Consider the following 27,990-nt stretch of genomic DNA (forward strand, 5'->3'; position numbering starts at 1 on the left):
ATTTGTTTATTTTAAAACTGGACTGTTGGCACCAGAATCAGTGTCCTCCTGATAGACATTTAGGTCTTGCAATCCAAAAAAGGTCAATATCTTAATGTTAATCTGATTTTTAAGATCATTTTCTTCTGGTTCCAGGACTTTGAGGAGCAGCTGGACATGAAGGACAGACTGATAAAACGACTCCAAGACCAAATCAAAGCTCTTCAAACACATGCGACAGGTACAGCTCTTTCCATTCATCTGATTTTATATTTAGCCAATCCGGTCTCATCCTCTCCATGTTTTCTATCCTCATCAGCCAATCAGAAAGCAGCACCGGCTGTGCCCAAAGAGTACTTGGGCATGTTGGAGTACAAGAAGGAGGACGAAGGCAGGCTGATCCGGACGCTTATACTGGGTAAATCCAGCACTTAGAGCACGTGTACATGTGCACAAATAAGTCATCATTTACTCAGTGGTTTGTAATCTGCAGAGCTGAAACCTCGCGGTGTGGGAGTGCTAATGATCCCTGGTCTGGCTGCACATCTCCTCTTCATGTGTGTGAGACACGGCGATTACCTCAACGATGGAAACAAACTCAAGTCCCTCATGAACGGCATCATCTCAGCCATCAAAGAGGTCATCACGGTAAGACGCTGTGCACTGAGTGTGTGCTGTATGTGCCTCTGTTATCTTTTCAGAGAATCTGCAAGGCCTTAGTTATATTCTGGAATATGTAAAGATTCTTCTTTTTCTGGATGTTTTTGACAGATGTGGATTTTTATATGATTTGGTTGTGTTTTTAATTAGGGTTATTCTCTGCTTTTAATGCAGGTACTTTTTGTGTGGGTGAATTCTCATTATTGTAATGCAAATCTCCATGTCAATAGTTTAATAAAATAGAAAAAAAAAAAAATATTTGTATTAATATAATATAGAAATATAACATAAAGAAATATAAATAAAAAAATATTTTTAAATATAACATAAAGAAATATAAATAAAAAAATATTTTTTAAATAATTATATATATATATATATATTTGTCATCATATATTATATATAATTGTCATCATAGTATTTGTTGTGCTGCCTTAAATGCTGATTATAGGCAGTACAACAAATACTATGATGCAATTAAAAAAATTATATATATATATATAATATATATATATATATATATATATATTTTTTTTTTTATATATATATATATAATAATATGTGATATTGTAAACATGGTAATGTTTACTGTATTATTGTACTGCCTTTAATGCTGATTTAAATATACATATATTATTAATACAGCAGTGCAATAAATATAAAATAATAATAAATACAGTAATAAAATAAAATATAATAAAATATAATGTCACTGTAAAAATAGAATAATTGTAAACATGCTTAATTTTCTTTAAGCAAAATAAATATTTGAATGAAATAAATATGAATGAATTCTGTCACCCATTGTATTATGTCCTAAATTCGAGCAAACTAATGTAATTCATAAACTAATCTGATAATTCAAAACCAGCAACCAACCTGCAGAATCCTCAGAGATGTGGTTAAAATGATGATTATTATGTGATGACTATGATTTCAGAACCACCAGGAGAGTTTTGAAGTTCTGTCCTTCTGGCTCTCAAACACATATCACTTCCTCAACTGTCTCAAACAGTACAGCGGAGACGAGGTGAAGCCCTTTTCTGTGTCTCTCTACTCCCTTCCACTATGTGTACTTCCTGATTCAATACATCGACGCTTAATTTCAAAGATATCTTACTGTATCACTCCTGAAACCAATCACTGAGATTCTTTATTTGCTCTCCATCATCAGGAGTTCATGAAGCACAACACTCCTCGTCAGAACAAGAACTGCTTGAGGAACTTCGACCTGTCAGAGCACCGGCAGATTCTCAGCGACCTCGCCATCAACATCTACCATCAGTTCATCAGCGTGATGGAGGACGCGCTCTTTCCCATGATCAGTATGCATTTAGAGTCGATGCATTGACGTTTAATGTAATGTCCATCTCGTTAACCAATCCGCTCTCTCCGTTCAGTCCCTGGGATGTTGGAGCACGAGAGTCTTCAGGGAATCTCCAGCATGAAGCCCACCGGTTTCCGCAAGCGCTCGAACAGCGTGTATGAGGACGGCGGGGACCACGGCGGGTCGGAGCCGTTCAGCGTCACAGACATCCTGCAGAAGCTCGACGCGTTCCACACCAGCATGGTGCAGCATGGCATGGAGCCGCAGCTGCAGGGTCAGGTCATAAGACAGCTGTTCTTCCTCATCGGAGCCACATCGGTGAACAGCATTCTGCTCCGCAAGGACCTGTGCTCCTGCCGCAAGGGCATGCAGATCAGGTGCAAACATGCCGCAGCTGCAGTTTCATGTATATGCATTAATGTTATTTTTATATTGGGTGAGTTTGATTTGATTTTTTTTTTTTTGTTATAATTTTATTTTATTTTTTATTTTGATGTGTTGTGTCATTTCATGCATTCTGACTTGTTTGCATTGCTAAAGAGTTGTATCCTCATGCTTAACATGTCCAAAGCCTCAGAAAAGGTTTCGGAAAGTTTAAAAATTAATTTCATAAATACAGAGCATTCGCATAGTGTGCACACTATACATACCATGGAGGTGTTCATCTGTTTTCAGTTCATACATCACTGAAATTGGAAGGTAAAGTGTGCATTGCATTTACTGCACAGATAGTATGAGAGGTTTGGTAATATGTGTTTCTGAACATCCCCATCTTTCTTTTTCAGGTGTAACATCAGTTATCTAGAGGAGTGGCTGCGAGAGAAGGATCTGCAGAGCAGCTGCGCCATGGAAACGCTGGGGTCGCTCTCTCAGGTCGCCTGGCTTCTTCAAGTCAGCAAGACCACAGATGAAGACGCAGCCGAGATCAAGCAGAGATGCTCTGAGCTCTCTCCTGTGCAGGTGCTTATATAGACTGTGTAGGCCATAGAATGTCAGTTTTTAATTCTTCATTTATAAGAGCCCTTAGGATCTGATTGTTTTCTGGTTTTGTAGATTGTGAAAATCCTTAACTCCTACACACCCATTGATGATTTCGAAAAGCGCGTCACTCCGTCGTTTGTCCGCAAAGTGCAGGTAGGTTTTTTCTCTTTTTTAAGCACATTCACTACTGTTCAGAAGTTTGGGGTTGGTACCGTTTTTTAATGTTTTTAAAATAAGTCTCTTCTGCTCGCCAAAGCTGCATTTATTATCAAAAATATAATTAAAATTGTGAAATATTTTTTCAATTTAAAATAAGTGCTTTCTATGTGAATATATTTTAAAATATAATTTATTCCTGTGATGCGCAGCTGTATTTTCAGCATCATTACTCCAGTCTTCAGTGTCACATGATCTTCAGAAATCATCTATGTGAATATCATCACTGCTCAAGAAACATTTCTTATTATTATCAATGTTGAAAACAGTTGTGCTCGTTCATATTTTTATGGAAACCATGATGCTTTTTGTTTTTTTCAGGATACTTTGATGAAGCGAAAGTTAAAAAAAACTGTATTTATTTGAAATAGAAATCTTTTGTAACATTATAAATGTCTTTACTCTCACTTTTGAACACTTTAATGCATCCTTGCTGAATAAAAGTACTAACGTCCGTAAAAACAAATCACACTTGACCACAAACTTTTGAATGGAAATAGAAAGGTAAACAATCACAAATCATTCATAGAATCGAGCATCGTATGATTGGCCCTTGTACTGTCTCTATGGTAACAGGCGTTGCTGCAGGAGCGCGAGGGGTCGTCTCAGCTGATGATGGATTCACAGTATCGCTTCCAGGTCACCTTTCCCTTCTGCTCCTCAGCACAAGCACTAGAACTCCTACAGGTGCCCAGCAACCTCCGTCTGGGCTTCGTCACTCGCATTTGACCTTTAACCTCTGACCTTGGTGATATCAGGACCGGTACTTAGGATCAGCATGAATCATGTGAACACTGCACAGTAGCTGATTTGCTAATATAAACTCATTAATGCTCTTGTATATGTTTTGATTTATTTGTAAAGATTTTAATCACATGTTCTCTAAATTAGTATTCTGACTTAGTAACTCTTTTAGAACAGCTTTTTTTACAAGATCAACTATGAACAGAAACTGGAACATACATTTCAAGATCCCAAACCAGCCTCAAATGCTCAGCTCCGTTTTGTAAATCCTACATAATTGTCACAAATAGCTCTTCCTTTGAAATGTTTTTATAAATCTGAAATAAATCAATAAACACAACTGCTAAATGAGCCCTCCTCTCTTCACTCTTAGCACTCTTAGTTCTCACAATATGCGTGGAAATGCAATATTTATGATGGTTAATCCTCTGGTGACTAGAGATGGAAAGCCCTGGAACTAATCTTGCAACCAGTAATCTCAATCTCACAGAGTGCATTTCACAAGCATGCAGGTTATACTTCATACTAAAATAAAAAGAAAGAGAAAAATTAAGCTTATTTTTACAACCATTTTTGGTCATTTTTAATTTGTTTTTATTGTTATAAAAATATTTCTAAAGTTTAGCTTTAAATTATTCTTATTGCAGTTCTCAATATTATTTTGGTTATTGTTTTATCAGTGTAATTAAGCTCATTTTCCCCATTTTCAATACTGCAATGTTTTACTTTCACATACTATTATAGCATTAATAATATACTGAATTAGGTTTTATTTAATATTAGGTTATATTTTAATTTTTATGTTTATTAGTTTATGTTTTAATTTTTGTTTAAGTATTAACTTTATTTATGTGTAATTTTATAACTAGTGCTATTTAATTTATTATTGTTTCAGTTTTTGATATCTTGTTATTTTTATCATTGGAATTAAACATATTTCCCCCATTATTTCATTACTGAAATATTTTCTTTTGAGTTAATTCTAATTATTTTCAATGATCAATTGCATATTGCCCTACTAATACAGTCATTAAAATCTTCAGGGCACATTTTAATATAGTTACAATTAATGCAACGACTAATACTACCATTTTTTACATGACATAATCTGTATGTGTGTGTGTGTATATATATATTGACGAGCGTTGCCAAATACCAAATATGGCCTTATAGAAAGGTTTAACTTTTTAACCTCTTAAGCGCCACTGGCCCACCGTTGGCGCTCTTTTTTTCATTGTCTTTTTTTCTTTGTCACATATCTTAGTAATACTCATAACTTACATGTCATCTGAAAACTTAAAACCTCAAAATTCATCCTGTGAAAACTATTTTGAAATCGGACATTGCGTTACCATGGAAATTGTACTTTAATATCTTTTGGCAGTCTCCTTCCCCTTAGTAGGCGGAGTCAGGTGTCATGTTACCAAATGTATTATGGTCTTTTAGAATCAAAACTTTTTATAATCTTGACAAAATACTTTGTGATTCATATTTCATGTGATTCATATCTATCATATTTTGTGATAGATGTAATAATGACAGAGATATTTAGACATTTGTGACAGAAAAATGCATAAAAAAAATTCAGTGGAGTTTGTGATGCCACCCGGTGGCTGTTTGTGGTATAACGCCCTAAATAAAATCTCTCAGGAGCCTCAGTTTTTTTTTTTTTTACATCAACTTCAAATTTGGAACATAACTTATTTAGACATAAGGCTTTCATTTTATACCAATTTTGGATTCAAAAATATTTTGAAAAATATATACATTTTTTTTGTAAAATAAAATAAAAACGGAACAGTGCATTTTCTTAACAGTAAATTAACTTTTTGATACTTTAATATCTTGAAAGGATTCCACTTCTGCAATCATCTGCAGATTGTCTTCTTAAAAAAGTGTCCAACCTTAGGTCTGTATTCCAAAGCGCCCATGAATTATAATAATTTAAGTTTGAATAGTGCACTTTCACATATGTATTCAAAAAAGGGGGATGGCACTTTAAGGATTAAACAAATATTTTCAGAATGGAATCAAATATTTAAATGAGTGTAAATACGTAAATAATTGAAAGTAATTGTATTATATATTTATATTATATATATATATATATATATATAGATTTTTTTTTTTTTGTTTGTTTTTTTTTTTTTATTTATTTATTTTGGTGTGAATCCCCAGAGTGATAAAATGGAATTCTGAATTTATAGAGCATATGTTTTCCAGTCAGGGATTTGAGAAGCCCTTGTCGGTGTGGAAAGCGCAAATATTGATCATATAACACACATCCGAGCGCCTCTCTGGGGGTTCAGACGGATGCTGGAGAGAGAGAGAGAGAGAGAGAGAGAGAGAGAGAGAGAGCGAGCGAGCGAGCGCGCGCACGTCCCTCATGACGTCACGCCAGCTGCATCATCCGTGCGCTCCGTCTCCACTGACTCTCCTCCGTCTCCAGGCTCTCCTCTCGCCATCAAAACACTCCTCGTCCCGTCGAAATCTTGAGTTTTCTCGTGGAAATGGCCGCGCAGCCCAGCGACACTCTGGCGACGCTCAAGACCGAGTCTGAGACGCTGAAGACGAAGCTGGAGGAGGAGAGAGCCAAACTGCACGATGTCGAGCGTAAGAACCGTGTGTGTGTGTGTGTGTGTGTGTGTGTGTGTGTTTAATGAAGACACTGTATGTCAGCAGCTGTCCTTATGAATCGATATGTTTACAGTAAATCTGATTGAAGAGGAAATCGGAGTCATTAGCCGTTTAGATAAACTGAGCAGGTTTCAGGAAGATGAAGATTATGATGATGATGATGATGAAGATGATGATGATGATGAAGATGGTGGCGACAAGAGACTGTTATTTTTCCGCTCAGCATCACATTACGATATTCTGAGAAAGAGGGCAGTCTTTTACTGTTCCAGTATTAATATATCGGACTGTAGCAATTAGTTAATGTTAGTGAATGTATTTACTGACATGAACAAACAATTAGCAATACATTTATTACATTATTTATTTATCTTTGTTAATGTAAGTTAATAAAAATACAGTTGTTATTTAATGTTAATTCACAGTGCATTAACTAACGTGAACAAGCACAGCTTTTGTAAATGTTGGAATTAACATTAAAATTAATGGAAGTATTGTTCTTTAAGGATTATGCATAGTTCACGTGAACTAAAGTAGTTAACTAATGGAGCCTTATTGTAAAGTGTTATCATATATTTTTATTTAAGTTTTAGTAATTTTATTACGTGCTTTTGTCATTTTCATTCTTTTTTTATTGATATAACATTTTTATTTAGCTTTGATTTATTTATATTTCAGTTTTAGCGATTTTAGTGTATCAAATTTACCTTTTTTTTTTACTTTGTTTCCAAGGCAACATTTCTGGATCTAAGTTTGTAATCTACTATAATTTTTTTATTTTATTTCAGCTATATTTAAAGGTTTGTAACAACAATAACAGCACTGCTAATAATTACTTCACAAGAAGAACTTTCATTCAATTTTAAGCTTTTTTTATTCAGTTATAATAAGTATTTTTAACATTTGTTCTATATATTTACACATTTGATTTATTTATTACTAAAGTATTGTTCACTAATGGTTTGATAAGATGCATTTAACTGCAGACAGGTTAATGAAAAATAAAAACAAAATAGCATTAATGTTGTGGCTCCCATCAGTACATCAAGTGGCGGAGAAGACTGAGGCTCTGGGTCAGTTTGTCATGAAGACCAGACGAACTCTGAAAGGCCATGGAAATAAAGTCCTGTGTCTGGACTGGTGTAAAGACAAGAGGAGAATCGTCAGCTCCTCTCAGGTCAGTCTGTAAATCACAAATCAATCCCACTCATTTCCTTTCACAGTCACACAGTTTTGGAAATGATGCAAAAAATGCAGTAGTTGTATCCATAATTATTCAATTTTCTTCTGTATTTAAGATGGAAAGGTGATTGTATGGGATGCGTTTACAACAAATAAGGTAAAATGAACCTGACACGTCAAAAAAGTGATTTTCCATGATTTCAACAGCCATATCATATAATTCAAAAAATTGTCCCCAAAGTTTACATATAACATTAGTCACTAATTATGTTATAGAATTGTGTACAGTATGCTTTTGACTAATGTTGATGTAAAATGTAGCTTATTTAACTTCTGTTTCAAATGTAATTTTATTAATAATCAGTGTTTAATTTAGATACTATTATAGATACTTTTATAGTTAATGTTTAGAAATAATTTATATTTTTCATTTTATTTTATTTTTAGAAATAAATTTGTTTTTTTGTAAATTCTCTTAGTTTTAATTTTTTTAAGTCTACATATTTTTATTCATTTTTATATAGTTTTAGTTATTTTAGTACATCGAGGTAACTAAATGAAAATGAGAAATGTTGCTATGGTAACTACGTTTAAAATAAATTTGAATTTTTTTTTTTTTTTTTTTTTGTCTCAGTTACCATTCATTTCATTTTCAAGTAACAGAATTTTTATTTTTATGGTTTTGTATTTTAGCTATGATAGGGGTGCTTTTAATATATTTGAGTATATTAAATGTCCTGACAGGAGCATGCGGTGACTATGCCCTGTACGTGGGTCATGGCCTGTGCTTACGCCCCCTCTGGATGTGCAGTGGCTTGTGGGTAAGTCTCTTGGCTCTTTCACTAAAAGCATTATATCGCTCTCTTTGAGCAATAAACATCTGGCTAAACCAATTGCAAAAATCTGGGGGCGGGACTTCAAGGTTTTTCAACCTGTGTAAAGGCTAGAAAGCTTTAGGAGTTTTTAGGAAACAATATTTTGTTTGTTTCATTTAGATGTCACACACTTTAAAGTTTAGTAAATACAAAATATCCTCACTGGATAAAATCAACAATATGCAGATAATATTAATGGAGAATTGCTTGCTAGCTTCATTTTTTGTTCACTTGATTTATTTTATTAAAGGTGATGTATCTATTTTTTTTGACTGCACTAAAGCATAAAAACACCATAATATATTTGCAGAAACATGCTTAAATCACATACTTGTTTCACAGAAGAACAATGCTAATGAACAGCATTACCCATTATCTGTCAATACTGCATACTGCACCATTGTTTTTCACAGTGGCTTGGACAATAAGTGCTCTGTGTACCCTCTATCCCTGGACAAGAATGAAAACCTCGCCGCCAAGAAGAAATCAGTGGCCATGCACACCAACTACTTGTCTGCATGCTGCTTTACTAACTCAGATATGCAGGTATGCTTGAATACGTGGTGGAGTAATGAGACGGTGTCTTGCATTTGACTGGTTGTGGTGTGTTTTGTGTTTGCGGTAGATCCTGACGTCTAGCGGTGACGGCACGTGTGCTCTGTGGGATGTAGAGAGCGGTCAGATGCTGCAGAGCTTCCATGGACACGCGGCTGATGTGCTGTGTCTGGATCTGGCTCCCTCTGAGACCGGAAACACATTTGTGTCAGGGGTGGGAACTGAGCTGCTGATGCCAAACACAAGCCACACACAGCCTCCATTAACAAACCAATGTGACACATTACCCTAGAGTCAACATGAGATCATAACTGACCCTGTTTGCCTTCTTAAAGGGATAGTTCACACAAAAATAAAAATTTGCTGTTAATGTACTCATCTTCAGGACATCCAAGATGTAGGTGAAGATTTTTAGCTGAAACTGTGTTCCTTGGTGGTTAGGGATGTAACGATTCACTCAACTCACGATTCGATTCACGATTTTTTTTTTTTTTTTTTTTTTACAAAAAGAGATTTGACAAATTATAAATTAAATGTGTCCTTTTATTATTGCTTGGACAAAATGCTGCACGTTTCTTTGTGAAACTGAAATATAACCCTATAATAATATACTAATATAGCACTTGCATATTATTGCTCTTTTGTTGGTTTTGATTGCTTTTGTCCTCATTTGTAAGTCGCTTTGGATAAAAGTGTCTTCTAAATGACAAAATTTAAATGTAAATGTAAATAACAAAACTAAGTTGAAATTTTAAAACAAGCCCCAAATTAAAATAAATAAGTAACACAAATAAATCTCTTTATATAAACAAAACAAGTTTTCCATTTAAAATGAGAGGCAACCACTGCATTTTAATCAGGATCCAAACAAAGATGCTGCATACATGCAACATGAGCAGTTTTTAATCTAAATTAGATTGTATAATTTAGAAATTTGAAGCAAAAATAGAATGGTTTGACTTCAGTTTTGTGAAACTATACATAAAAATATCTGCATTTAACAGAAACAGCAGACGAGCTGAACGAGACGCAGATTCACTCTCTGCCAGCAGGTGGAGCTTAAAGCGTTTCCTCGGTTTCCGCTGTAAACAAAGCACTTACGAACACTGCGGCAGGTGGATCTTAAAGCGTTTCCTCACTTACGAACACTGCGGCAGGTGGAGCTTAAAGCGTTTCCTCAGTTACTGCTGTAAACAAAGCACTTACGAACACTGCGGCAGGTGGAGCTTAAAGCGTCTCCTCGGTTTCCGATGTAAACAAAGCACTTACGAACACTGCGGCAGGTGGAGCTTAAAGCGTTTCCTCGGTTTCCGCTGTAAACAAAGCACTTACGAACACTGCGGCAGGTGGAGCTTAAAGCGTCTCCTCGGTTACCGCTGTAAACAAAGCACTTACGAACACTGCGGCAGGTGGCGCATAAAGCGTTTCCTCGGTTACCGCTGTAAACAAAGCACTTACGAACACCGCGGCAGGTGGAGCTTAAAGCGTTTCCTCGGTTACCGCTGTAAACAAAGCACTTACGGAACACCGCGGCAGGTGGAGCTTAAAGCGTTTCCTCGGTTACCGCTGTAAACAAAGCACTTACGAACACCGCGGCAGGTGGAGCTTAAAGCGTTTCCTCGGTTACCGCTGTAAACAGAGCGCTTACGAACACCGCAGCGGGTGGAGCTTAAAGCGTTTCCTCGGTTACCGCTGTAAACAAAGCACTTACGAACACCGCAGCAGGTGGAGCTTAAAGCGTTTCCTCGGTTACCGCTGTATACAAAGCACTTAAGAACACCGCAGCAGGTGGAGCTTAAAGCGTTTCCTCGGTTACCGCTGTAAACAAAGCACTTACGAACACCGCAGCGGGTGGCACTTAAAGCATTTCCTCGGTTACCGCTGTAAACAAAGCACTTACGAACACCGCAGCAGGTGGCGCTTAAAGCGTTTCCTCGGTTACCGCTGTAAACAAAGCACTTACGAACACCGCAGCAGGTGGCGCTTAAAGCGTTTCCTCCTCGGTTCCCGCTGTAAACAAAGCACTTACGAACACCGCAGCAGGTGGCGCTTAAAGCGTTTCCTCGGTTACCGCTGTAAACAAAGTGATTACGAACGCTGCAGCGGGTGGGGCTTAAAGCGCTTCCTCGGTTACCGCTGTAAACAAAGCACTTACGAACACCGCAGCGGGTGGGGCTTAAAGCGCTTCCTCGGTTACCGCTGTAAACAAAGCACTTACGAACACCGCGGCAGGTGGAGCTTAAAGCGTTTCCTCGGTTACCGCTGTAAACAAAGCACTTACGAACACCGCGGCAGGTGGTGCTTAAAGCATTTCCTCGGTTACCGCTGTAAACAAAGCACTTACGAACACCGCAGCAGGTGGCGCTTAAAGCATTTCCTCGGTTACCGCTGTAAACAAAGCACTTACGAACACCGCAGCAGGTGGCGCTTAAAGCATTTCCTCGGTTACCGCTGTAAACAAAGCAGAGCTGCACTTATGAACTTTAATATGTTTTATACAGAGGCAAGATGAAAAGAAAAATGCAGTAAGTTCCCCTCAGACATGCATTCATATAAATTCCTACCCCTAATTGAATCGCGATTTGTTTAGCATCTCAACCGATTTGAATCGTCACATTGGTGGCTCGCGGTTAATCGTTACATCCCTAAGTCAATGGCTGGCCATTATTGATATTATAAAAAGCATATCAAGGAACATAAAGTGAATGAGCACAATCGAGCTGTTAACATGCCTGTGCAGTGACCCGCATGTTCTCGTGTCTCTCAGGGCTGCGATAAGAAGTCTTGCGTTTGGGACATGCGCACAGGACAGTGCGTCCAGTCTTTTGAGACTCACGAATCAGACATCAACAGCGTGCGGTGAGTGTCCTCAGGCCTCTTCTCCCTTCAGGTTTTGTCAAAGCAAAAAAATAAATAAAAATGAAACACAAAGCAGACTGAGTGACATTTAAGACCTTGACAGCACTGGTCAATATTTATAGTCTGTGTAAACACTCAGAATCTCACGAGAGAGCGTACAGGCCCGGAACAGTGCTAATATGGTCATCGACTGATCTGACTTGTCTTAAAATGGACTTTGGCAGCACCTTCAAGTAGTGTTTACTGTCACATGACTGCTGGTGTTTTATTATCACTGCAGGTACTATCCCAGCGGAGATGCTTTCGCTTCGGGCTCAGATGACGCTACTGTGAGTCTTTTCCCTTCTCACATTTTTTCATATGATACCTGTCAAAAGTTTGGAAACATTAAATGCTTTTAATGAAGTCTCTTCTGCTGCATTTATTCGATCTAAAATATAGTAAAATCAGTTTGAAACAATTTGAAAAAATATATTTTCTATTGTAATATATTTTTAAAAATGTAATTTATTCCAGTGATGTAAAGCTGAATTTTCAGCATCTTGTCTCCAGTCTTCAGTGTCAATACTGTCAAAAATATTTCACACTATTACTGTTTTACTGTATTTCTGAGCACATCAATGCATGATAAGCAGAAGAGACTTCTTTAAAAACATGTAAACAGGGACTGTAGTTAAATAATCAAAAAAATGTTTAATTTGGTCTTTATTTTCTGTCTTTACAGTGTCGTCTCTATGACCTGAGGGCAGACAGAGAGGTGGCCATTTATTCTAAAGAGAGCATCATATTTGGAGCCTCTAGTGTGGATTTCTCCCTCAGCGGTAAGCATATTAAGTAATATTTATTCATACTGTATACTCACTTAACCTATTGTATTTGCAAAATGTGCAGCGTATAACCATGGCACGGACAGGGTGCCTTAGCAATCGCATAGAAATGCCATGGCAACCACTAAGAATACCCTAGCAACCACTCTGAACACCTTAGCAAAAATGCAAAAAAAAAAAAAAAAAAAACACAGTCCCATATCCCATAATACAATGAGCACATGATTTGGGTTCCATTTAGTATTTTATTGTTAAGAATATGAACAGTTCCATATTGAATGTTTAATTTGGTATTTTAGAAACTAGTATATATGTTTTTTTAATGTATAATTTGATATATTTTAATAAAAAAAAACAGTGCCATATATATATATATATATATATTACATATATCATATACTATATATATTTTAATTGTATTATATATATATATATATAATATTTTAATTGTATTATATATATATATATATTGTTCATTATTTTACCAAAATAAGAGGAATAATACAAAATACATTATTTTTTAATTAGTACTGACCTGAATAAGATATTTCACATAAAAGACATTTACATATAGTCCACAAGATAAAATATGAAGAAAACATGATGCATTAAGAGCCAGGGGTAAAACCTTTTTGAATCTGAAGATCAGGGTAAATTGAACTTATTTTGTCTTCTGGGAAACATGTACGTATCTCCTGTAGCTTTTGAAGGGCAGTACTAAAAAAATAAATAAAAGATATTTAGGCAAAATAAGAAAAATGTACACATCTTAATCCTGTTCAAAAGTTTTCACCCCCGAACCTTCTGTAATAGTTGAGTATGAGTCCCTCAATTGTTCTCAGTGTGAAAAGATGGATCTCAAAATCATACAGTCATTGTTAGAAAGGGTTCAAATACACAAAATTGCTTAAAAACCAAAGAATTTGTGGGAGCTGAGGGATTTTTTTCTGAAGAACAGAGCTCAGTTTTACTGTTCAGAACAAACAAGGGAACAAAAACACAGCTGTGGATCATTCAGGTAACAACACAGTGTCAAGAATCAAGGGGATGTAAACTTTTGAACGGGGACATTTTTATAAACTCAACTATTATTTTATCTTTTATGTGAAATATCTTATTCAAGTCAGTGCTAATTAAAAAATAACATGCATTTTGTATGATTCCTCTTGTTGTGGTCATATAATTTATTGCAGATAGGAGTTTGTTGTTTATGCTATGCTAATATCTTTCTGGGGAGGCTGCTGTTTGGTGGCTACAATGACTACACCATCAACGTGTGGGACGTTTTAAAGGGCACCCGCGTGTCCATCTTGTTTGGACATGAGAACAGGGTTAGCACGCTCCGCGTCTCTCCGGACGGAACGGCGTTCTGCTCGGGATCCTGGGATCACACATTACGGGTCAGTGGACAAAGAGGTCAAAACACAATGCAAGTATACTAAGTGTTGTGATGAAAATCTCACATTTGTTTTGTCTTTCTTCTCCAGATCTGGGCCTGAATGTTGGCTGAACCTCAGCTTTCTGGCTTTTCTCACCGCAGCTGGATCCAAGGATAAACTGCAGACTGTACTAGTGTGTTGAGTGTAGTAGAGTATATGATACAGAGGGACTGCAGTGCATCCAACTCTAATCAGCACATGGTATGCTTGGCATTATGGGATGGACTTGGATGGTGTGGATGGCTTCTGTTTCTATGACAGCGTTCTAGTTTATGTGTATGAATGTGTTTGAGCTCATGATCCAAGAAATAATTTATCTGAAACATTAATCTACAAATATAAACGTATTCCGTGTTGTTTAGGTCTGTGCATGAGGCTGATGTCTCGACTGACTGCTTGAGTTGTTGTTAATGAGATAAAGATTGTTTAGCGGACTCTATTTCTGATATGCAAGCTAACAGTTATGCTCTATTATTCATTATGGTCTCGTTCTCTTTCAATTACTACACAACTATAGTTGTTCTTTCCTACTTTAGCAAAGTGTATATACCATAATATCATATATGGTGTCAAATCAACACAGATATCCCTACACCTTAACCAAATAAATGGATTTTAAACACTGGAATTTATGTGGGGTCACTTTATTTCATGTTTCATGAAGTTGCTTTCGTTGATATTAGATCAGTTTTATTTATGCAATTAAATTCATTACTTATTATTTTATAATAAAACTGTTCAGTAAAGCGTAATGTTTAAAGTGAGCTTTCTAGAGTTATTAAATAGACAGTTCATCCAAAAATGAAAAGTCCAAACCCCACTTTTTTTTTTTTTTTTTTTTTTTTTTTTTTTTTTTTTGTTTGGATTATTAGTTTTTAATTATTTTGCGTAAATTTTTTTTTGCGTAATTTTTTTATTTTTTTTTGTACATTTACCAAATGTTATAAATTATTAATTAATTCTACAAAACTGAATGTAGCTTTGTGGAACTTAAAACACAAAAGTTGTTCTCAGATTTATATTGTTTCTAAAAACAGTTATTTAATTTTGTTGTCTTTAAATAAATCTAATAAATACATAAATTGATACACAAAACTATTAGACATTTAGATAGATACATAATATCTATGTAATAATAAAACTATATTAATATTATAAAGACATCTTAACGTCTTTATAAAATTAAGTTTTAATTATTATTGTTGTTGTTTAGGTGAAAAATTCATGTAGCTGTAAAACCGCTCGAGAGACTTTTATTATGAAAACAGCAGCGCACTTCCTGTAGGCGTCGAGAAAGTCTAGTCATGCTGGTTTGTGTTTTCATACTCGGTGTTTTGACTGTCGTGTAGGTGTTCTACAGGTATTTGTCGTGCTGTAGTGCACTCGTCTTCATGTATGGTCTCGTCTGTGTCTCATAATCTGCTCGTCTGTGTTGTCGTGCTGAAATGAGTGATGTTGTGGAGAAAACGCTCTCTGCTCTGCCGGGTTTATTTGATTCTCAAACTGGAGCTGCTAGGATCACCAGCAGATTGAGACAACTCGTCAAGAGCATCACAGAACTGACATCTAAAAATGTAAGTTAACTATTCGTTTATTAATAAAAGTACATCACAGACAGAAGAATAAATATAGACACTGACAGGTAAAGCAGTGACAATGGTTCCGCTTTCAGTTTGGCGATAAGTACTTTATTTAATTAGTACTATATTTAGAAAATTTCATGATTTCAGAATAATTGATTATACAGAATAGTTGTATTGTTTATTTTTTTATTTTTATAAATAATAATAATAATGAAATAAATTATATAATAGTATGTGTGTGTGTATTTTATATATATATATATTATATATATATATATGGTATATATATATATATATATATATATATATGTATTATTTATATTATAACAAAAATATTATAAAACATTGTATTTATAAAAACTGTAACAAGTAAACAGCAAAAAGGACCATTTACAACATTAAAAAAGAAGAGAGAATTTTTTTTTAGTAAAATAAACCAATGCACACTATTAAGGTCCTAGACACCGCATATTAAATAAATAAAAATCGAATATTGAATAATAGATTAAGGTTATTGTTTTGTATGATTTTTTTTTTATTTGTTATCGTTTTTTTGTTATTATTTTGAGGTTTTTTATTTTTATTTTTTTTATATATATATATATATAATGGTAAATAATAATTATAAATATTAAAATATTAATAGCTATATAATAATAATAATAATGATGATAATATAAAACATATATTATTTTTATAATAATGTTGTTTGTATAGAAATAAGGTGGTTTTTTCTAAAATACTGTAATGTTAATAGATAATAATAATTTAGTAAAATATACAAATGCACACTATCAAGGTCATAGCAGTCGCACATTAAAATGCAATGCAGTGCTCTTTATTTTAAGCATGATCTCATTTGCAGGAGGAGGAGAGCCTCATCAAACAGGAGCTGTCTTCCATGAAAGAGCAGGTGTCATCTCCCAACACCAGCATGGTGAGCGATACAGTCGTTGCATCATCACCGTCACTCAGAAGCTGGTTATTTGACCTCCGTGTGTGTGTTACAGAAGCAGATGAGAGAGATCATGGTGCGAGCCATGTACTGTGAGATGCTGGGCTACGACGCCTCCTTCACCTACATTCACGCCATCAAACTGGCCCAGCAGGGCGGCGTGCTGGAGAAGAGAGTGGGTACGTTACCGCATTTCCAGTCCTCACCATAACAGATGCACAGTACACTTCATATTTCACACTTTACACTTTTATATACGTGACCCTGGAGCACAAAACCAGTCTTAAGGGTCAATTTTTCAAAATTGAGATTTATACATCCTCTGAAATCTGAATAAATGAGCTTTCCATTGATGTATGGTTTGTTATGATAAGACAATATCTGGCTGAGATGCAACTATATGAAAATCTGGTGCAAAAAAAAATCTAAATATTGAGAAAATCATCTTTAAAGTTGTCCAAATGAATTCTTAGCAATGCATATTAATAATCAAAACTGAAGTTTTGATATATTTACAGTAGGAAATTTACTAAATATCTTCATGGAACATGATCTTTACTTAATATCCTAATGATTTTTGGCATAAAAGAAAAATTGATAATTTTGACCCATACAATGTATTTTTAGCTATTACTACAAATATACCCCAGAGACTTAACACTGCTTTTGTGCTCCAGGGTCACAAATATATATTATTAACTCTATGTGGAGATTCTTGTTAATTATGGACCCTGAATGTGTATGATTTTAATCTTTTAATCTCTTTTACGGTCTAGGGTACCTCGCGGTGTCTCTTTTTCTTAATGAAGGCCATGAATTGTTGCTGTTGCTGGTAAACACAGTATTAAAAGTGAGCTCGGTTCTTATTAGCTTTAATTGGAGCTGTTCCGTAAACTGTATGGCTGAACGTCTGATGTGTGTGTGACAGGATCTTCAGAGCACTAACGTCATTGAAGCATACATGGCGTTGACTGTAGTAGCTCAGGTGTTTCCCAAAGACATGATACCTGCTGTCCTTCCTCTGCTGGAAGACAAGCTGTCGTATCCAAAGTAAGCCAGCGAGATCCACAACACACACAACTCATTTCTCAATTCAACACTTAAAGATATCGAAAAGCCATATATATATAAGGCTTTCAGATATGATATAAAATGGCTGATATGTGTTACTGTGTTATTATTTATAATATTATAGTATTTAGAAATATTTAGAATAAACATTTATATTTTTAGCTTCCATTTAAATTTTAGTTTTAGTAATTTTATTGTGTGCTTTTGTCATTTTTACAATTTTTCTCTATATTTCTAAATCTATTTCTTAGTATTTTAATACTTAACATTGCCAAGGCACTTAATATTTATTTTTATTTTATTCAAGCAATATTTCAGTTAATAAATTTTAAATCTTAAGAAAAATCTTGAATCTTAAAAAAAAAAAAATTAGTTTTAGTTAATTATAACAATAAAGGTCCAATAAACATCATTTCTGTTTTATTTTTACTTTGTTTAACTTAATAATAACTAATCATCATTTACAAATTATTATTATTAACAATATTAATTACATTAACAAAACACTTTATATAAATATATGTAATATGTATTGTTTTAATATTAATTTAAGAAATACTAATTGAATTTACCTGTGAACACCAGTTTCCTTTTGAATGCATATTCATGCATTGAACCAGAAGTTGCAATATTAATGAACTAATAACCAGTTTTCCAGTTAAGAAAAGTGTAAATATGGGTGAAATTATTTGTATATTGGACAATTTGATTCTCAGTCTAATAATGACTCATATTATTGTATTTCTTTCCCGTTTAAGAGATCATTCGGAGGAAAGCCGTCCTGGCGTTGTATAAGTTTTATCTTATTGCTCCGAATCAAGTCCAGCACATTCATGCCAAGTTTCGAAAAGCCCTGTGCGACAGAGATCCGGGTGTCATGACATCATCTCTACATATTTACCTACAGCTGATCACGGTCAGTCTTCAGCGTACAGTATGGGCCTTCAATGTCAGTGTTTACACCAAGTTTTTATTTCATAATACATTCTAATATACTCAAGTCTACATTTTCATCCTGACCTTACCATCTACAACCAGCTGTATAAGTAAACATTAGACATGTTCTGATTGGCTGTGGTTTTGTCCCATCATGCAGTAGCTAGTCGGTCACATCTGATGTGTTTCTCTGTATCAGGAGAGTCCAGACGACTATAAGGACCTGACGGGTAGTTTCGTCACTATCCTGAAGCAGGTGGTGGGCGGGAAGCTCCCGGTGGACTTTAACTATCACAATGTTCCTGCGCCGTGGCTCCAGATCCAGCTGCTCAGGATCCTCTCGCTGCTCGGGAAAGAGGACCGAAGGTACCGAGGGGCCGGCATGCAAACACAAGCTGCGGGCCAATTTGCATGCTTACATTATGCACTAAAAACTTGGAAAAAACTGTAAATGTGTCTATTAATTTTTCAGCACTAGTGAGCTGATGTATGAAGTTCTGGACGAGTCTCTGCGCAGAGCGGAAATGAACCACAACATCACTTACGGTAAAATCATCTTTTCTAATGGACCAACACACAGTTTGTCATTAAACTAACACATCGTGTGTCTTTCGGGGGTTTCGCTTTTTTGCAATTTCTCAGTGTTAATTTTAGTAATTTAGTTCTTTAACTAAACTTCTGGTATTTTAGGTAGTTGTATTTTAGGTAGTTGATAATGTCCTAATTTTCATTTTACATCTTTTCAAGTTTACATCTTTCATCTAATACTTATAATATTATATTTCAACTTTATTTCAGCTAACGAAAACAATCTTTAATAGTTTGTTTTAGCCTTAGTTGACAAACTGTGCTTACCAGTCGTTTATAAGTGTTTGATAACCACTATGCAGAACATTTTTTGTTTATTCATTTTACTACTGCTTTTTTATTTTGTTTATTTTTATTAAAGTATTAGTAATTTTGTACTGTAATTAATTGTAATTTATTTTTTTTAGTTGGTAGGAAAGAAATTTATTAGTTTACATTCTTTATTTGATACTTTTGATTTTTTTCAATGAACAAAAACAATCTTTAACAGTTTTAGTGTCTTGTTACCAATACTAATCCTTTATGTGTTTGATAACCACTATGCAGAACCTTTTTGTTATGCTTTTTAATCCAAGAATAACTAAAAATTGTAAGTCATCTTTTCTAATTGACCAAACCATAATTTGTAATCAAAATTAATTCAACTAATGTGTCTTTCAGTGGTTTTGCTTTTTTATATATTTTATATTACTGTGTGGCTTTTGTTTAATTTTACTAAAGTTTTAATAATTTAGTACTTAACCTTATTTTTCACTTCCACTTACTTACACACACACACACACACACACATACACACATATATATATATAGCTTTAATAATTTTAGCATCTAGTTAAAGATAGTTGTTGTTTTGTAAGTGTCTGATAAGCACTATGCAGAAATGTGTGTTTGTTTGTTTTATTTCTGCTTTTTAACAAAAGAATAACTAATCATCAAAAATCATCTCTTCTAATGGAGTGAACGATACTTTATCAGCAAAATGAATGCTGTTCTGTTTCAGCAATCCTCTATGAGTGTGTGAAGGCCATCTACACCATCCACCCCAAAGCTGAGCTGCTGGAAAAAGCCGCGAGATGCATTGGGAATTTTGTTCTTTCTCCGAAGATCAACCTCAGATATCTTGGTAAAACTCCTGCTTTTGACTTTCACTAGTTAGTTAACCCGAACTCACTCGAGCTGCTCACATATCGGTGCATTTTTCAGGTTTGAAAGCCTTGACGTATGTGGTCCAGCATGATGCTAAACTCGCCCTGCAGCATCAGATGACCATCATTGAGTGCTTGGACCACACAGATTTCACTATCAAAAGAGAGGTAATGAACAGACCACATCTAAATTTGTCATAATTATGAGAAAAATCCATAATTATTGACTCATGATGTCATAATTTTAACTTTTTTATCATAATAATGACTTTTTTAGGTCATAAATATGACTTTTTGTCTCATAATTATGAATTATGTGTCATTATTTAAAATTTTCAATTCATATCTATTATTTTATGTCATAACAACAACAAAAGCACAGAGAAAATCCAACTTATAAACCATCAAAACCTGGTCAACCGATGTGATGCTCTCACAAATAGCAGATCAGCTCATTAACTGATCTTAGTTCCCATCAAATCAAGAGTCTTGTGTTCATCTCTTCCTCTTTCTTCTCTCTCAGACTCTTGAATTGCTGTTCAGGATCACGAATGCTCAGAATGTGACGGTGATCGTTGAGAAGATGCTGGACTTCCTGCACGGTTGCAGCGACGAGCACACCATCATCCATCTGGTCGGAAAAGTCGCAGAGCTCGCTGAAAAATATCCTTTTTTATGAGTTTATGAACAATGCACTACTTCCTATAAAATGAATGTCCGCTGTTATGTTCCTATGATAACCCTTACGTTTGCTCCAGATAACTCGTGGTTCATTCAGACGATGAATGATGTTTTTTCCACTGGTGGAGATTTGCTGCAACAGGACGTCCCAAACAACTTCCTGCGACTGCTGGCGGAGGGTAAACGAGAAGTACAGACAATCTAAGAGCTGTAAACTGTGGTAGACGGTGTGTTGTTTTAGATTTCTGATGCTTTTGTCTCAGGCTCAGAGTCTAAAGAGGAAGATGATCAGTTACGGCTTTATGCTGTCAACTCGTATCTGACTGTGCTGAAGGGAGACGCTTCTCATCTGCCCCAGCGCTTCTTACAGGTCATGAGCTGGGTGTGTACGACTATACACACACACACACACACACACACACACACACAAAACAAAAATTCTGCTATAAGGCTGATTCAAATTCTAGTTAGAGGCTGTTTAAGGTGGGTAAATTGAGGGAAAAATATTCAGAAAAAATATATAATCCCCAAAATACTTTTATTTATTAGGTAAATAAATGTATATATTAAAAAAAAGAAAAAAAGAAGACAGACTCTACAGAAGACAATACTTTCATTATTTAGCTCAGTTTTCAGTTTTCATCTGATATTTTCTGAATATTACTATATATTATATTAATATTATAACTGAGCATTATATAACTATTATATAATATTAATATTAAATTAATTTTATTAAATAATTTTTATTTATTAACCATTTATTCTTTAGTATTAATTTATAACTAATTTAATTTAACATTTTATATATATTTTAAAACATTTAAATTATTTTTTTGCTACGACAGATAACCAATTTAATATATAATATTATATTAAATATTATTTAATTTTATTTATAGTTTAATATTACATATTTGGATATTTTAATGTTAATTTTTTTAAACATTTACGCTAAAGTAAATTACCGCATTATGATTGGTAGGAAAAAAGATGGATGGAATCCTTTTAAACCTGTAATAGAAATATAAATTGCTTACTTTTTGAATAAAAATGATAAAGTAAGCCCTGTGTGTGGTGCATTTTTGTGCCTGTTACAGTTCTGAGTCATTAGGTTGGAAACATGCTAACATCAAACCCTACTGGAAAGAACTGCAAATGAAATCAGTGAGCTTCTGGAAACTCACAAGTGATGTTTGTTCACCTGTGTGTGTGTGTGTGTGTGTGTGTGTGTGTGTGTGTGTGTGCTCGCTCAGGTGCTTGGAGAATACGCTCACCTCCAAGAGTCCGTGGACCAGCGTGAGGTCATCCGGCTCCTGACGCAGCTGCTGGATCAGAGAAGCGTGAGCTCAGAGACACGGGTCTGGATTCTTTCTGCGCTGACCAAGATCTCTGAGGGCCAGACAGACTTGATTCTGGACCTGGCTGAGAGTCTTTCGTCCTCCCAGGACACGGTGCTCCGTCAGCAGGCCCAGGAGCTGCGGCAGCTCAGCCAGGACTCACAGCTCTATGAGTGGGTCCTGCCCCGTGGAGCCCCCTGGGACAGCATGGAGGTAACAGGCCTGAATGCTTGTCCCAATTATGACAAATTAATCTTATTAAAGCTACACTATGTAACTTTTGGCTCTCTTGCGGTTTATAAACAAAACTCATTAAATCAATTTTGAACAAAAAAGTTACATAGTGTACCTTTAAGGATGTTTTTACAGATTTAGAGCACTTTAAGTGAACAAAACAGTAAACTGAGCCGATGTAGCATATTATTTACACGGTAGGATTTGTTTGAAATAAGTCTCTTCTGCTCACCATGACTGCATTTATTTGATCAGAAATACAGTATTGTGAAATATTGTTACAATTTAAAATAACTGATGTGCAGCTGTATTTTCAGCATCATTACTCCAGTCTTCAGTGTCACATGATCTTCAGAAATCATTCTAATATGCCGATTTGAAACATTTCTGATTATTATCAGCGTTGAAAACAGTTGTGCTGCTTCATATTGTTATGTGATATTGTTTTCAAGATTCTTTGATGAACAGAAAGATCAAAAGAACTTTAATTAATTTGAGATACAAATCTGTTGTAACATTATAAATGTTATTTACTTTTGATCAGTTTAATAAAAGTGTTGATTTCAGATTTTCTTTTTTGATTTTCATGTTTTGAGCATTCAAATAAGTAAAACTTAAAATACCCAACTTGTTGCTGTAGTTTGTGTATTTTCTTCACAGGTTGATTCTTCTCTATCATTTCTGGATGGGTTTGTGTCAGAGGCACTGGCTGCAGGAGCCGCACCATATAAACCCCCTCATCAGAGACAGGAAGAGCTGTGTGAGGACAGAGGTGCAGTCTGTTATTTAGACTACAGTAAACTCTATAGTTCACCACATCTATATGTATCCTGTCCTTAAATAGATAGTTCTGCAGCCTCGTGTCTTTCCTAGCTTGATTGACTGACTGGTTTTGTTTTTCAGCATTGAATCTGGAGCCGTACAGTTTTTCTCTGCCTGTAAGTTTATCATCGTGTAGCATCACGGACAGACAGTCTCCCACACTACTGTCCGTCAGTTCAGGACTCTCGGGCAACAGCACTGAACTCTCTCAGAAGGCAGGGTGGGTATCTGTGTAGCGTGCTGTCTTTGTCTACAATATTACGCAGCGTCTTTCGCAGCGTCTCGTACATGAGCGGCGTTTTTAAATGGCGTGCCAAGTTAAAAGAATTTCAACTATTACAAGCAGCGCCGCTCATTAATGTCAGTTCTAAAACAGTGGACCAATCAGAAGACCCCGGAGGCGGGGCAAGCCTTGCAGCTTTTTTTTTTTTTACAATGGCAGGTTGGCATGACAACATATGTATCCGGCTGTATCCAGATACCCTGGACTGTGTAACATTTCTTCAAGCGATTATCACAACCAGTTTCTTAAAAAAAAAGAGCCTGATATTCTCTATATATATCCTGCTGTTTGACTTTTTTTCTGTTATTTCCTTTATTGCATCACGTCTCAAAAGCGCATCTTGAGACCCTCGCGATCTGTGCTGTGCTTTTTTAAAAACCATTCCCGAGCGCGTTTAAATGCAAAGACTGTTTGAACGGCCCCTTGGTGTGCTGAAGAGACTTAAAAAAGTCTTACCTTTTGAACATTAGTGTACGTTTGTATAGTAACTTTAAGTATCATTTCAGCTCCAGCACTCTGATTCTTGAGGGTGTAAAGAGGGTTTGGGGGAGAGATGGGTATCTTCGACAAAATGAAACAACAGCACCTCCGGTGGATGAACCCAGTGCTGCAGTTCAGCCCTCTGGCCAACAGGAGGCAGCAGAGAGATTAGAGCCACAGCCGGAGCCCTCCACACAAAACCAGGACAAACTGCAGCTGGCTTCCTCTCTGTTTGTTGGTTTGGGAGCCGGGAGCTCCATGTCTCTGGTGAGAAAATGTCATAGTATCTTGTATTGATGCTACTAAATATCCACTCACTCAAATCACATGCTTTGCATTTGTTGTGTAAATGCCAACTGTTCTGTTTCCTCTCAGCTGGGAAAATCTGAAGCCCCGCCCCCTCGCTTCAGAAAAAAGCCCCGCCCACACGAATCATCATCATCATCGTCATCAGGCACCAGCGAGAGGTCTTCCGACTCCTCCTCTCGCTCCTCGCATAGCACGACTGACAGCTTCCTGTATGGCAGTTTGCTGGAGGAGGAGCCAGCCACATCCATATCTGCTTTTAGCCACACCCCCAAATCCTCTACAGCCAATGGTCTGGCTCAAAACAAAGACACTAAAGAAGACAGACGCGCAAACACGTCTCAGATACTAGGTGGCGATATGGTTATAGTGCGGCCCAACACGTTCCAGGATAAACATCCTTCACTCGTGTCTTCAGATCTGACCGCACTGTTACCCGCTGACCTCAAAGACCTACCTCACTCTGATGTCATCAGCCTGACCTCTGACCCCAGCCTGTCTCTGTCCTCCTGCCGCCTGTTCAGAGATGAAGCTTTGCTGCTTGTGATCTTGATATCCAACTGCACAGAAACTGTAATAAAAGATGTTGCAGTGCAGCTAACCTGTGAGGAGCTGGAGGTGTGTCACAAAATCTTTTTAGAATATGTGACCCTGGAGCACAGAAGCAGTGTTAAGTCTCTGTGGTATATTTGTAGCAATAGCTAAAAATACATTGTATGGGTCAAAATTATAGATTTTTCTTTTATGCCAAAAATCATTAGGATATTAAGTAAAGATCATGTTCCATGAAGATATTTTGTAAATTTCCCGCCATAAATATATCAAAACTTAATTTTTGATTAGTAATATGCATTGCTAAGAATTCATTTGGACAACTTTAAAGGTGATTTTCTCAATATTTAGATTTTTTTTTTGCTCCCTCAGATTCCAGATTTTCAAATAGTTGTATCTCAGACAAATATTGTCCTCATAACAAACCATACATCAATGGAAAGATTATTTATTCAGCTTTCAGATGATGTATAAATCTCGATTTTGAAAAATTGACACTTAAGACTGGTTTTGTGGTCCACATATTTTAAAACAGCAAATGAGATGTAATGCAGATCTTCTGTCTTAGACGGCGAGTTTGAGAGGGAACGTCATGAACTGTCTGGAGGGCAACAGTACGTCTGTGTGTCATTATGCTCTGCTGATGGACGAGCCTCACACAAACGTGTCCTTTACCGGGACCGTCTCTTATCAAACACAACCGGGACACACAAACACACTCTCTTTCTCTGGGACACTGTCAGCAGCAGACTTCATCAGGTAATGCGTGTCTGAAACTACATCAAACTACTTTACATTATTTTGCAACAATTAAGAAGCATTGCTATTTTTTCATTACATAATTAAGAAATGATTACTAAAGAAATAAAGCAATGCATGATTTGATCTAATTTGATTTAGTGTAAATAAATATATATTTTTAAAATATTGATTGTAGATCATTTATTTTTAAGCTGTGATCCAATAACTAATTTAATGGCTGGTCACTTAAAACTGTATTGATTTTTGTTTTGTTTTTTTAAAAACAGCATTCACTGAAATAAACTTTTTGTAACCTGCTAAATGATAATAAAGGATGAAGTAATTTATTTTTAATAGATAAATAATAATAAACTATAAAATATGTAAAAGTAATAAATACATTGGTTAATAAAAATAATAAATGTATACCGGTGTTAGTATCATTGAGATACTATTGTAATTTTTATCAATATTTTGAATTAGTTTTTATTTTTATGATTTCCTTTCTACATTTTAATTTGAGTTAAGGCTTTAGTAATTTTGTGGTGTGTTTTTGTAATTTTAATTGGTTTTCATTTTATTTCTGTTTTGGAAATATCTATATAATATTTATTAATCTGAGTTTTAGTTATTTTATGACATCAAGTTTTTTTATTTTAAGTAAATAAAAATGAGAAATGTTGCCTTGGCTACTAGCTAAAATAAAATGGTTTTGTTTTTTAATATTTAATTTTATTTCATGCAAGTAAAGTGTTTTTTTTTAAGTTTTAGGTAACTATAATAATATATATAAACAATTATACACCCTGATATACATATTTACAATTGCAAAAAAATCTTTCATATCTATATTGAATTTTTCCCTCATATTTTGTTTGTTTGCTTCATGTAAAGAACATTTCACTTATTTGGAGAAAAAAAATCATCCTTAATAAATCTTCTGAAGGTGAATTTTCCACTGAGGTTAAAGATTTCAGGTTGCAGTTTCTAATTAAGGTTTTTTTTTTTTTCTACTTAATATAAAATGAAAGTGAAATACAAATAACAACCAACAACCTCAGAGTATTTCACCATGTTTGGAGCTTTATGACTGTATGAGACTCATTTTTCTCTGTGGCATTTGGTCGTTTGGTCGTAGGAATATAGGGATATTGTGGATTTTTGTTTTTTATGTCTTATGACGTAATATGGAATTTGTCACAGATGCCAGTGACCCGCTCAGAACCACCCTGAACGCTCTCAAAGACGCCCTACAGCTACATGTAGTGGACATCATTGGTAAAAAAAAAAAAATCACTTACTTTAATGTAATTTGCAGTCATTTTAGCACCTTTTACAATCCATTTCAAACATGCACCATACCTGACTATAATTTGCACACTATTTAGGAAAGCAGCCCATCAGTCACGTTCATGTGTTGTGGTTTCAGGCTCAGAGGGAATCGTAGCATGTCGGCTGCTCAGCGGCGCACCCTGTCTTCTGCACTGCAGAGTGAACGGCGCTGCTCTGGCCATGTGGCTGCGCTCTCCTCATCCTGCTCTCCCAGACTGCATCCTGTACCACTGCCAGAGAGCGCTCGCACAACACTGAAGACCCACAAACCCCCGCTGAAACCTCCCAGGGAAGAGCCTTGAGTAAAAGGTTCTCATGCAGTGACTGTTTAAATGCAAAACCTGAGTATTGCTTGTCTTATGCCCTGGCTAATAATGTTAATGAGATTTATTTTTGGGTATACAGTTCCTGAGCAGAGCTGCTTTGTTTCACACTTACATACATACAGTAAAAAAGTATTTATTAATTTTAAACATCTGTGGTTTTGTCTGTTCTGGTGCGTATTTTGTCCTCCATTGTTTATTTGCAGAGAAAAAAAGAAAGGCTTTAACATTGTTTTCAAAATGTAATTTTATTCGCTGTAGTTATCAGTTTATTAGAGCAGAAAACAGAGTAGGATTAAATATTCCGAAAATCAGTGCATATACATTTATTAAATTT

At 35.5% G+C, this 27,990-nt stretch overlaps 3 protein-coding genes across 4 annotated transcripts in view; all 3 read left to right on the forward strand.

Moving 5' to 3' along the window:
* myo5c (myosin VC) overlaps nucleotides 1-4,258 on the forward strand; it is a 22,756-nt gene extending 18,498 nt beyond the window's left edge. The window contains exons 33-42 of one of the 2 annotated variants that reach the window (XM_042715056.1): nucleotides 136-220; nucleotides 299-397; nucleotides 473-627; nucleotides 1,580-1,669; nucleotides 1,814-1,964; nucleotides 2,040-2,115; nucleotides 2,161-2,343; nucleotides 2,752-2,926; nucleotides 3,020-3,100; nucleotides 3,740-4,258. In XM_042715056.1, the coding sequence (XP_042570990.1) occupies nucleotides 136-220; nucleotides 299-397; nucleotides 473-627; nucleotides 1,580-1,669; nucleotides 1,814-1,964; nucleotides 2,040-2,115; nucleotides 2,161-2,343; nucleotides 2,752-2,926; nucleotides 3,020-3,100; nucleotides 3,740-3,892 (1,248 nt within the window). In that variant the 3' untranslated portion in view covers nucleotides 3,893-4,258. Of the gene's footprint in view, nucleotides 1-135; nucleotides 221-298; nucleotides 398-472; nucleotides 628-1,579; nucleotides 1,670-1,813; nucleotides 1,965-2,039; nucleotides 2,344-2,751; nucleotides 2,927-3,019; nucleotides 3,101-3,739 lie in introns of both variants that reach the window. The other variant, XM_042715055.1, reaches the window with a different exon arrangement.
* A 2,020-nt stretch (nucleotides 4,259-6,278) lies between these two features.
* On the forward strand, nucleotides 6,279-14,906 carry gnb5a (guanine nucleotide binding protein (G protein), beta 5a). Its single transcript, XM_042715057.1, has 11 exons — nucleotides 6,279-6,520; nucleotides 7,585-7,721; nucleotides 7,842-7,883; nucleotides 8,471-8,547; nucleotides 9,015-9,147; nucleotides 9,227-9,370; nucleotides 11,924-12,015; nucleotides 12,296-12,344; nucleotides 12,740-12,836; nucleotides 14,076-14,242; nucleotides 14,330-14,906. The coding sequence occupies exons 1-11, from the start codon at nucleotides 6,418-6,420 to the stop codon at nucleotides 14,339-14,341; spliced, it is 1,053 nt and encodes a 350-aa protein (XP_042570991.1). The 5' UTR covers nucleotides 6,279-6,417; the 3' UTR covers nucleotides 14,342-14,906.
* Nucleotides 14,907-15,554: 648 nt separating this feature from the next.
* Nucleotides 15,555-26,037, forward strand: LOC109050572 (AP-4 complex subunit epsilon-1-like). Its single transcript, XM_042715058.1, has 19 exons — nucleotides 15,555-15,855; nucleotides 16,730-16,801; nucleotides 16,875-16,998; nucleotides 17,596-17,669; nucleotides 17,748-17,870; nucleotides 18,648-18,806; nucleotides 19,026-19,192; nucleotides 19,299-19,372; nucleotides 20,415-20,537; nucleotides 20,618-20,727; nucleotides 21,083-21,222; nucleotides 21,307-21,419; nucleotides 21,504-21,622; nucleotides 22,497-22,793; nucleotides 23,475-23,586; nucleotides 23,718-23,856; nucleotides 24,426-24,666; nucleotides 24,775-25,323; nucleotides 25,826-26,037. The coding sequence occupies exons 1-19, from the start codon at nucleotides 15,727-15,729 to the stop codon at nucleotides 26,018-26,020; spliced, it is 3,060 nt and encodes a 1,019-aa protein (XP_042570992.1). The 5' UTR covers nucleotides 15,555-15,726; the 3' UTR covers nucleotides 26,021-26,037.
* The last annotated feature ends 1,953 nt before the right edge of the window (nucleotides 26,038-27,990 follow it).

Source organism: Cyprinus carpio, chromosome A25, assembly GCF_018340385.1.
Source record: "Cyprinus carpio isolate SPL01 chromosome A25, ASM1834038v1, whole genome shotgun sequence".
Lineage (NCBI taxonomy): Eukaryota > Metazoa > Chordata > Actinopteri > Cypriniformes > Cyprinidae > Cyprinus > Cyprinus carpio.